Raw genomic sequence first — 12560 nt, 5'->3', positions numbered from 1 at the left:
ACTGTGATATTGATGTAGAAACCATGCGTGATGTATCACAATATGTTTCTTAAGTGATTTTTTCCCTCTCCAAGTGCAAGGCAGGGACAATGAACAACCATGGGAATTAGGAGGAACAGGAAATATAATATTAGTTTAAATTAAATAAATGAGGAAAAACCATGTTGAATATAAACAATGTACAGATGTGTTTAGGGGATTTAGCAAGATGATAGACTCTCGATAACAATTTTTGAAAGAAATTTTAAATATCACCAAAAGTTAAAGTCACTCTGCTGCTGCTTCACAGGTTGTATCGTAAACCTCGGTGTGACTTAACCATGGTAACATAGTAGAAACAGGTTCAATGGATTCTGATTGGCACCCCAGAAAAAGATGTTGACAAAATAGGGAGAACACCAACATTAATAGTCCTAGACACATGTTGCTTAGTTGGTTGGTAGAGTGCCACCTCTTACACATGTAGTTCAACCCCAATTTTAAAAAGATTTATCAAAAAGTCAGAATTCCTTGTGGATTAATACTTTAATATTTGACTTGTATTTTCCGCTCCTAAATGTTTTCCAGGGTTTCAAGGTCTTGTCGGATTGACCAGACAATTTTGCTTCTTCAACTCCTGCTTAGCAGAAATTAGCAGTATACCAGTCACAATAGGTATATGTGACATTATATTTTGGCTGGTAGAAACAACCCTGTTCAGGTAGCATCTAATTTTGTTGTGCTTAGCTTTTAAAAGCAGCTCTACGAAATTGGACCCTGAGAAATGCCTTTGAATGATGAAAAAAGTAATTTTTTGGCAAAAATATGGCAGCTTTTGAACCATTACTTAGTCACGAGAAACCTTCTGCATATGGTAGACGCGCAAACCACTGTGCCGTGCAAACAAAGAACCGATTTACAACACTGCGCAATTATACTGAAGTCAGCAGAGCGACACTGTGACTGAATTTCGGAATTATGAGGCAAAAAAGGTGTAACTGGTTGCACATTGAATGCCCCTGGGGAGGGCAATACATCAGTCAACAGTAAAGGCGCTCTCTTTATACGCGTGTAAATTTATTTTGTATCATGACTTAATGTTTTGAAACAGCAGGACTGAGCTCATGGTTTTAATTTTCTGGTTCAATAGATCTGATAGTGATATGGTGTTGTCCTAAACCATCTCATTGTTCTTGATGAATACCGGCCGACCGCGTCATCCAGACTTTAAAGTTTTTAATTTTGTAAAACCTTTCATATTCCCCCCCTCCCCCAAAACCACCTCAAAGTTTGCTTTTTGCTACTTAGAGCCCCAAACCTTGGTTCCACATGCTATTAATTTGTTTAAGGCCTCCTGTGCACAATAATGTTTGAGGCATGTGCAGGACTAAAAAGCAAATTATGTTGATTTATACGAACTTCTGGATTCTAAAAGAACATGTACAACCTTGCTGCTTTTGTATGCAAACGACAAACAAAAAACAGTTGGGGTCATACGGCAGGTGCCACAAGACGCAAAAATTTCCTCATAGAGGATGCCCTTTACCAAGGAGAAAATGCCTTGGTGCCCTCACCCTAATGCGAAGCATGCAGGCCTGCTGTTTCATAACAAACTTTGAGGGCAAACTGTAGAGGGTGCCATGTGTTTTAAACTTACCGCTGATATAAGCTGAGACAACTCCTTCACTCTGTTTGGAAGATCGAATCGCACCCACTTCATGACAGCCTGGTAAACCTGAGATTCGTTCTCGATCCTTATATCCGGCGACGATATAACATCATACAGGTGGGCTGCTGTAATGTTTATAAACTCATCGCTTCCGACCACCTCAAGGAAGTGGTCAAAGGTGTAAATGTCTGCAGTTTTAAGGAGTTCTGTCCGGCCGTGAAGCTCAGCGAAGCTTCGTATGCCGAGACAATTTGTAGGGTGAAGGTGGGATGTCATGAAGTCGCAGCAAGCTTTGGCGACGATCTCGATCTGCGTCAGCGAGGCCGCACGCAAGAGTTTTTGCACATTGTCGACGGTTAAGAGCACTTTGGAGGTGTACATGAATGTGATGAGGGCTTCCATGGATGCCTCGTCGATGTCATAGATGAGGATCTTCTGCTCTCGACTCTCCTTCATTTCTGAAGTTAGCATCGCACGGAAGTACGGACTGCAGCAAGCCAGGACGAGGCGGTGGCACTGCAGCTCCGTCGAGCCCACCACCAGAGTGATGTCGCACAGCGCCTGGCGGTCGTAGAGTTCTCGCAGCACGAGGAATGAGTCCTGCCAGTGGGTGTGACATTCAAAGGTCAAGGAGGTGATGGGCTCCTGGAATTCCGGCATCTTATCCCCCATGGTGGTGATGGCGGCTTTCTCGGGGTGATTGTTGTTGGTGGTGGTACTGGAGATCTCGATGATGATTGTGGAGTTGGGCCTGTTAGGGTTTGAAGAGAGAGGAGGAAAACATTAAGTTTAGAAAGACTGCAAAGAACTTCGGTAAACGTGATCTACAGAAAACTAGAATTAGGTGAAATTGAAAGTCAAAATGTTGCATGATGTAAACTTTATATTTCCTTGTGTTGGATATTTTAACATTTTAAATCAGCAAGAAGACTGAGAAGCCATTGTAGTAATTTAAAATGGTGACTGGCGGGGTGGGATGGTGCAGACCTGGGTTATTTAATTTCAAAGATCATTTAAAGAAACATACAGCGTAAAGACCGCATCAAGGAAATTCTGAGGAAAACTTTGGTTGGGCCCAATTTCATAAACTGTTGTGCAGAAACTAGCTCCACGTAAGCAAAAAATAAGCTGGGCACCGGTTGTAACAATGTAAATTTAACAGAGTATCAGCCGGTAACCTGTTTCCACTAAGCAATAATTTTCACTCAGGCTTAATGAAACTGGGACCTAATTGCAACACTAAGGGTTACTTTGTCCTTCGCATCCTCCAGATGTTTTCACAAGCAATGTTCCATGCACAAACCTCCAACTGTTTCACATTAAAACAACACTCCACAGTGAATGTGACTCCTTGATGATTGCGTGCAAACAACTCACATGACTTGTATTAATGAAAGCTACCACTTCCATAAAAAGGCATGAACATTTGGTTCAGATTTCATTTTCTGTTTACGGAAATAATATTATTATAATAACACACTTTGTGGTACACTGGGCACCAGAAACTACTCTCTGCAGCATTGCTTTTTAAAACAAAAGAAAGTAGGCCTTAACATTTCTTCTTTCTTTACATGTCCTGATACTTTTGATTATAGAGGAAGAACCTTTTAATTTTTTTACAAATTATTAAAAAAAACAAATCATTGTATTGTGTACTTTTTTTTACATCCATTTCTGGCATTTTTGTTTATGTTGGTTTGATCTCAAAAGTCCAAAACCAAGTTTGAAGACAGGCTGCTGGTGAACAAGGCTTTGCTAAAACTATTTTCTTGTGATTCCGATAACCGATTGAGCCTAAAGTTTCACTGTTGTTTTTATTTCGTGTACATTTTATAACCATTTCTGACTGTTTTTTTTTTTTTAACAAAATTTTAATCTCACAAGTCCAAAACCAAGCTAAGCTTGAAGCTACTTAGGCTGGCAGAAAAAGATTTTTCTAGAACTATTTCCTTGCAACTCAAAGAACTGAATGAGCCTAAACTTTCGCCAGTTTGTTATTTCATTCATATGTTGAGTCACAGAAAAAGTGCAGATAATGGTCTTTGGCTATTACAATAACATGTAGGGCCTACCAATGTTGTCAGGACATGCTTTTAAACAGTGTAGGCCATGGCCTTGATTTGAAACTGTTTGTAAAATGGCGTTTATTTAGTTGTGTGGTTGGCTTATTTCCAATGTCATTACACTATCCTGTATGTACCTTCCATTATGCAGTAGATTTACTGAACCATTACCAAACACAATCAAGTAATAACATCACAATCAGAGTCCTTCAACTATTCACACACTCATAAAAATACTAGATACTGTACTTGAAAACAACAAGTACACATGTACATAGACCTACCAGTATTGCGCTTCAAATGCTTGACATACCAATAGCAGAGGTAAACAATTATTTAAAAGTCCTTTGGGCTTGTAACTATTATTAAAATGTTTCCACAAAATAAAATGAGCTTTTGATAAGAAGGGAGATATAAATTTGGAAACCTCACCCCTGACATTTAATTCAAAAATTACCAAATGACATATAATGGACATTGAGGAAGGTTGACGGCACATAATATGTACTAATAAAATAATTATTTGTAAAAATGCATCCTGAACAAGAATGTGTACAAATTTCAGCCCATCTATACTATTAAAAGCGTAACACGCGCCATCTTGGATTGAAAATTAGAAGGTCCAGTGGCATGACATCCTTGTGGAAATCAACACAGTTAAGTGTGTGGAATTCAATACGTTTGTGTGGTTTCAGACGTCAGGTTGCAAGTCTACAAAACGCTGACCCAAACTCCCACTTACAAGTCAACTGATTGGAGAATCCCTATTACAAGTGTTGTGTTCAGGTCTTTAGTAATCACCTTAACACACAGGATCCAATTTCTTAACGCTGCTTACCACTTAAAGAATCTGGGCTCTTTGAGTTACAAATATCAGGACCTCCATTATACACAGTGCTCCAATGGTCCATAATAATTCTTGTAGCATCACCAGCCGCTATAAACTATTACAACACCCCTTACAAATATTCTGCCTTTTCATTGGTTTAGAGCACGTCACATGACATGTCTTAGTTTTGCTAGGCGGCGGCCGTGTGATAGTGCATCGTTTGCCGTGTGCTCGTGCATCGTTTGCCATGTGGTAGTCCGACGACTATCACACGGCATACAGTACCCAGATGCCTTTTTACCCACCTCGAACCCTTCAGTTGTGCATCTATGTACCTGAAACGCGTGTATAATGAACGTTACGTTTACGAAGATGATAAACAGTCTGTTCGGGCGTTATAAAACAAATATTGACTGCTTTAACTCGTGCTATGGTTAAAACTACGACTCCCTCGGTGATCCCCGGACCGATCCATTTTCCCTCGGCAACGCTCCGGGGATCACCTCGGGAATCGTAGTTTTAACCATAGCACTCGAAGCAGTCAATATTTGTATACTATAGAATATGGTAACAACTTTACTCAGACAGAATAAGAAAATTTAACTGTGCACGTACATGTACAATGTACTTTCTCTTTACAGAACATTCTTTTATGTGTATCTGAATACTTGTAAATCATGGGGGTGGAATGGTAGGGGAGAAGAAGGTGAATGGGATGCATACATGCATACAGATGCATCCTTCACAGTAACTTGTACTTGTAACTGTATTATGTATGCCTCTATACAATGGTGTACGACTGCATTGCACATGGTAGAACATGGTAGAACCATGAGCTTGAAAACTTACAATGTAAAACCCTATAAATGGTACAACCATGTGTGTACAGTATAACGCCACTTCTGTTCCCTCAGCCAACAAATTCATAGTAGGCCTATCACCTGACCTTAACCTAGCCCCCCCCCCCCCCCCCCCCCCCCGCCACCCCTCCCCAACCTCAGAGGTACTTTTAAGTGTATAACTATTGTATTTGTTCAAATCAAACAAGAGAAAGTTTCTTTGCAATATTTCTGTTTCAGTGCTGTTTAGAACCAGAGACTTGTTATTATTACAACCAATGCGTGGGAAAGTTTCATTATCGATTAACTAAATAATCACCATTTCAGCATTAATTACAGGATTGGTGACGATAAAAACATTGTATAGGCCTAAATGAAAGTCTGAAAGAAGACTGATTATGGAGTTTCCTCCTCACTCGCATCACATATTTTAAAGCCAAGTTTTTACAGGTTTTTTATTTCATGTATGATTGGTCGCACAAAACATGAACACTGTCTGCGACTATTTTGTCAGCTCTATCAATTCTGTGTAATACTCCTTTTAAAGAGATTGATTGTGCACATTTTCTACACAAGGATAGTAATTGCCTATAATAAAAATCATGACATAATAAATAAGTTCACCAGCATGATCATCATAACACTGTTCATACATACCTCATGCTCATTAGCTCCAGTTATAAAATAATACACCAATTCCTATACTGATAACACATAATCCACAGTACACTATGATGCTACCGGGTCGACCTTCTCTGGCTTGACTAACTGACCATCACTAATAACAACGAACAACTGACCACCAACTCTCTAAAAGGTGTAGCTCACTGAATGCTCATCCAAGTCCATATGATGATGATAACCATTTACCCATGAACATCTAAACTACTATCAGATCCGAAAAGGAAGCCCGTGGTTGGTTGGTTGGGGGGGGGGGGGGGGAGTGAAGCAGTTGATGAAGAGTAGTTTTCAATCAGGCGTGAATGGGGAGTGCACCACCACCAACGATTAGCTGATCAGCAACACACAACACACTGTTCTCTACTAAGCACGGCATGGGATCTCCTTCTGTCTATCAAATCACACACACAGAGTCTCTTTTCCTTTCGAAAGCCAACCCCTCCGTCGTCGACTACAATAATGAAGGATATGGCCACTCAGACCGGGTTTGAAATACTTATATTCCCATTTCCTGGCAAATTTTGGTTGGTGTTGTCCTACTTCGTTTCGGAGTAGCTGATATTACAGGAACACAATGTGGACACGCCAGGCGAATAGCTTATTAAACATCTGGTATTGTACACGCGTGCAGTAAAAAAAAATGAGATGAGAAAAAACACCATTCGCAGAATAATACAAAGGAGTTTGGCTCACTGGTATTTCTTGAGTTGAAAGCACAAAAACACACACTCTACCGTCTTTTTTTCTGGAAATTTTGAAAAGAAAATATAAAACTACTGGTGCAGTGAATGAGTCAGAAGGCGGAGTGTGGTTTTTTGTTGAATAATAGATCGAGCCAGCCTGAGGGTGGTTAGCGGTCCATAAATGATTTTTAGTTCACTTCGGAATATGACGACAGGTAAATATTGCTTTATGAATGTGGATACAAAAGATATGTAATTGTATTGTATTTAACTTGTTGGGGTAGTGTTGTGTTTGTGCATGTACTGTATACATCGACCGGGCGTGTTGTTCAAACAATCATAAAAAGTCTGGCACTTATCATAACTTTTTTTTCTCTGATCAGTTTTACAAGAGTAGTGGGCATATTATTAATGAAGCAACTTCACAAGATTCTTTTCATTTGTTTTTTTCATTCCTTTCAATTAATTTTTCATTTTAATCAAATTTATTTTCAATAATTCTGTCTCAGAACTTGTGTAACCTTGAACTGTGGCGTTATTATTTAATAAATTACCAAACGGCAAGATGTTTTCAATCTCATTTGACATTAAAGATTCAGAGTAATGAAAGGAATGGAACGATCGGTAATCCTAACTTTTTGGGTTGCTTAAAGGCAGTGGACACTATTGGTAATTACTCAAAATAATTATTAGCATAAAACCTTACTTGGTGACGAGTAATGGGGAGAGGTTGATGGTATAAAACATTGTGAGAAACGGCTCCCTCTGAAGTGGCGTAGTTTTCGAGCAAGAAGTAATTTTCCATGAATTTGATTTCGAGACCTCAAGTTTAGAATTTGAGGTCTCGAAATCAAGCATCTAAAAGAACACAACTTCGTGTGACATGTGTGTTTTTTCTTCAATTTTATTTTGCAACTTCGACGACCGACTGAGCTCAAATTTTCACAGGTTGGTTATTTTATGTATATGTTGAGATACCCAAGTGAGAAGACTGGTCTTCGACAATTACCAATAGTGTCCAGTAAGGTTAGTGTCCAGTAAGGTTAGTGTCCAGTGTCTTTAACATTTGCTGGCTGAAAAATTGGATTACTACTGCATGACTTGACACCTTAAAATAAGAAATAATGATGCCGTGGAAACTGGGCCAGAATTTTCTATACCTATTTAATTATTAATTTACTTTTTTTTTTATAACCTGGTTGTTATCACTACCAGTACCATTGATATTGTACCAGAAAGATACAAATGACAATACATGTTCCAAATCTAGGCTACTTAACTTCCTGGCAGCAAGTAAAATGCAGTTTACCAGCCAGGTTTGCTACTTTAATGAAAGCTTAAAGTGCAAGGCCTGACCAATAATGCCATAATGACCATAACATGTCAACATACCTCAAAAAGGCTAACGAACTGTAAGAATTTTGCCAATTAGACTCGTCTGCCCTTTTCAAAACGAAAATTCCTACCTCCTCCAAAGATTAAATTCCAGTCCCCATAATGAGCTTCCCTTTAATACTTGCACAATTGTGTGGATGTTTTTCTACTGTAAACTGATCTATCCAGCACCAAAACAAAAAATTATCAAAAACAGACCAACCGCAAACAAAAACCAAGATCCTGCCAAACTTTGGAAACAAAGGATCATCGGCTGCTACATGTATAAGGACCAACTTGACGGTCTGATTGGCTTAAATGTCACAACGAAATGCCAATTTCCTGTGTTCCATTCTCATTAGGTACAGGAGGCTACACAAATGGACATGTTTAAGTCATCTACCGGTGAAAGTCAAGTCAACACACACTATTGAATATCAGAAACCTTATATTACTAATTAGCATCTGTCGTGCAATCGCTGTACAAAATAATCCAGTCTCTACCTATACAATGTACACAATCTACCATATCATGTATGAATGACCACATCATCGTTGATTTTTGAAATAGAAAATTTCTCAACCCAATCCTCTGGGTTTTAATAAGCAAATCATTCAAAACCATTATGGATTATCTTCATAAAGGCCTTTTCCACAATGCAACCTGGGCCTAATATTAAAGAGCATCATAACAAAATCAGGAAATGTTGCAGCTGAGCAAAAATAAGCAGAAAACCAGTCACTGATGACACATGTTAAACATGGCAATTTAGCTGGTAACTTTAAACCTTGTTCCGGCAACACTATTTGTGCTTAGCTACTTTGTGTGCAGGAGTGCTCAGGCCTAACACAAGTGACATATTTTAAATCAGGTTTGCTCAGTGGTATCTTGCCCTGCCTTTCACCTCTGTCTACATGTACCCCCCCCCCCAATTCAACTCCTACCTTTTCTCAGTGTGGCAGTTATTTCAGACCAATATTTCTGACAACACCTGCTGGCTAGGAGCATAGAGCTAGGACTCATGAGTTAAGGCCACAGAGTACAGACACAGCTACTGAGGCATTTACCCTTGTCTTGCCTAGGTGCCCCTTCAAAAGTTTCCCATATGAATGAAAATTTTCCAAAAGTGCCCTTCACAAACTAAAATAGGCACTGAAAAAAACAATGCACTTAAATCAATGGTTTGATGGATTTTAAAGTAGACACCCCCACAACCAATCATGTCTTTACCCCACTTGCCACCCCACCCCTAAAATGCTTTATACACAACTGGCTCTTGCCTTTCAAAATGAAATTCCAGGCCTGGGCATTGAGTTTATAAAATAAGAAGCTTCAAGACATGAAATCCCTGTCACAAGGCTGTTCGATCATTACCATTAACATCTCATACCATTAACTCCTTCCGTCCAGCAGTATGTAACATACTAAGTGGCTACAGATGGATAAAGCTTGTAATGAGGGGGGCCAGGGCCGCCAGAACAAATCAAGCAAAAGTACAATGTATATTGTACATGTAAGTCTAGCCAGGGCAAGCTTTATCGGATCAAAATCAGGGTACATGTATGTTAAAATGATTGACCAGTGGACTAGAAAAAAATCCCAGGCAGACGGATAATCTCCGAAAAAGAAAATCTGTAATGGGTATGAAATATTTTCTGAGAGGATCTTGTCTGCTGTGTTGGGAAGATATTAGAAAGCAAGTGATTCTAACTAAGTCGCTCTAATCCTCTAAAGAGAGCGTGAACCACAAACAGTATTATTAGATTTGTGGTTGAAGACGGAAAGCAACCTGGCACTTCCAGTCTGAGTGACTGGTATGGTTGTGTGTTCATGGCTGAGTGAGATGGTTATGGAATTTTTTAGGATGAGATCATCTGTAAGGGTTCGGACCACACCATCGTGCCATCTGCTCTTCAAGTTTCCTTAAATGTGACTTAAGCATGAGATTCCAAGTATTTAGCTAATTAAACCACTTCCAATTAAGATTTTTACGAGATAATCTTTAAATCGTCTTAGTGGGTAAACAAAAAAGCTGGCTTTGATACAGTGTAAATGTACTTTAATTGTACTGTGGTATTGGGTCAGGCATCTGTCAAAAAAGTAATATTTTAATGCACTTTACATATTTTGTCTACCTTATGTTTGACACAGATTTACATAGCACCACAAGGTTGACAAAATATCATCACAGTTTCTTCTTGAAAAGTAGGCCTATAATTGGTGTTGTGTTAAGGAGTATGACAGGTGGATAGCAGTATCTGCCAAATTGGACAAGGCCTTAAAGGATTTGGGTACTTTTTCAAAATGTCCACAGATTTACATTAAACTTACAGGGTTTGAAGATAATGATAGTGGAAAGCTTCTCTTAAAATATTACTAACTGGTTACTAACTGGTTAGTACGTTTTTACATGCTAAAACTGAGACGAAAATTATTACTTTTACTCATTTCTCAAAAACTACAGTACCTCAGTAAGTAAAATTTCAAGGGAAGCTTTCTACTAACATAATCTTCAAACTGTGTAAGTTTAATGTAAATCTGTAGACATTGTGTTTTCTGTTAGGAAAAAGTACATATACCCTTATAAACTGCAGAGCCTTATTTCATTTAGCTGCTTACGCAGAAAACATTGCTTAAACGTTATATACTTTGCAAAAATGTACAGGATACCGATCAAAATGGTAGAGGGCCTTCATGTTACAAAGTACTTTGGTTGGTAACCATTAAGGGAAATGTTGGTATATGAAAAGTGTTTGAAACCATTTGTTATGAAATCAATAGTTAGAAAGATGTTTTAAAAGAAGAAAAACGATCCAAACAATGCCTCGAAATTGCGTGGTTTTCCTTTCACTTTGCGAACTAACACAATTGGCCATTTTATGGAGTCAAAAACTTGACTCCACAAAACAGCGTGCTGTGTTAGTTTATGACAGATAAGGAAAACCATGCAGTTTCAGGCATATTTGTGTAGATTGTTATGTTCTACTTTCAAATCATCTTTCTAACCATTTTGCAATTTATAACCAACGGTTTCAAACAGCTTTTCATGGACCAACTCGCCCGATCCAAGGCAAACTGTCCTTTTAATCTGCTAAGCACAATGTTGCTGTCTAAGCAGTCCTAAGCAAATGGACCCTGTCCACACAAAGGTTGGATGAATGGCAGACTAGCCTCAGATGACCCTGCCAATGTAATGCATACCTCTTGATCTTACTGAATAATAATTATAGAGTATGGTCAAAGAACATGATATTAAATTTGCTGGTCGTCATGAAGGACACTTGACCAATCCCTCCTGAACTCACCCTCAACTGAGTCCGCAGGGGACCTTTAACCTTGGCCTGGTTCTGCTGTCAGTGTGACCAATTCAAGGGTCATTCACTGTTCACTCTTACTGGGGGGGGGGGGGGTAGCAGACCTATAATTAAAGGCAGTGGACACTGTTGGCAACTACTCAAAATAATTATTAGCACAAAACCTTATTTTGTAACAAGCAATGGGGAGATGTTGATACATGTAGTATAAAACATTGTGAGAAACAGCTCCCTCTGAAGTAACGTAGTTTTCGAGAAAGAAGTAATTTTGATTTTGAGACCTCAGATTTAGATTTTGAGGTCTCGAAATCAAGCATCTGAAAGCACACAAATTCAGGTTACAGTGGTGTTTTTTGTTTCATTGTTATCTCGCAACTTTGAAGACCAATAGAGCTCAAATTTTCACAGGTTTGTTATTTTATGCATACATGTATAGTGAGATACACCAAGTGAGAAGACTGGTCTTTGACAATTACCATTAGTGTCAAGAATTACCATTAGTGTCCAGTATCTTTAAAGAGCAAGTGCTCCTGTATTTGGGAAAACTTTCAATGATTTGTTTATCAACACTTCCCATCTTTAGGAGGTGTCCTGAATACACTGATGTGTCTGGCATGTGCAGTGGTGACAGGTCTGAGAGGCTGAATTCCACAGGGTTTAGCAGGATAGTACCTCCATGTTTTAACCCTGCACCCTAGTTCTAGGGTCGAGTCTACTCCTCCACACTAGAGTCTAATGACCTTCGTACCTGAACTGAAAATGTCACATGTTTATGGAACCACAGACTCAAACATTTGATCCCACTGTGTATCTAGCCCAATAATGACATGGGAAAAGAGCATATTTAAAAGTGAAGCATTGAATTTTTTGAAGTTTGGTTCCAACACTTAACAGATGAAATAAAAAATGCCATTCAACAACTTTGTGGTTTAGTACAAAAATTTTGACAGGAAACTGAATCAAAAACATCCCAAACTTTTGTTCCTTAGACTTTCTGCAAGTTCATATTTTAATCAATGGACACATGGTCTAGTGTGCAAATTAAACCTAATCTGTGAACATTTATTTAAAAAGGTAGTAGAGTTTTTGAGATATTGCACACAATCCTCAAGCGGTTATGTCCACGCA

General features: G+C 38.8%; 1 protein-coding gene across 3 annotated transcripts in view; it reads right to left on the bottom strand.

The window, feature by feature from the left end:
• Positions 1-12560, bottom strand: part of LOC139936232 (kelch-like protein 8) — a 61519-nt gene that overhangs the window by 36901 nt on the left and 12058 nt on the right. For 2 of the 3 annotated variants that reach the window (XM_071931013.1, XM_071931014.1), the window contains exon 2: positions 1637-2399. In XM_071931013.1, coding sequence (XP_071787114.1) covers positions 1637-2399 — 763 coding nt within the window. Of the gene's footprint in view, positions 1-1636; positions 2400-6036; positions 6286-12560 lie in introns of those variants that run through there. The other variant, XM_071931015.1, reaches the window with a different exon arrangement.

Source organism: Asterias amurensis, chromosome 4, assembly GCF_032118995.1.
Source record: "Asterias amurensis chromosome 4, ASM3211899v1".
Classification (NCBI taxonomy): Eukaryota; Metazoa; Echinodermata; class Asteroidea; order Forcipulatida; family Asteriidae; genus Asterias; species Asterias amurensis.
Note: the sequence above shows the minus strand (reverse complement) of the source record. Positions and strands in the feature narration are given on the sequence as shown.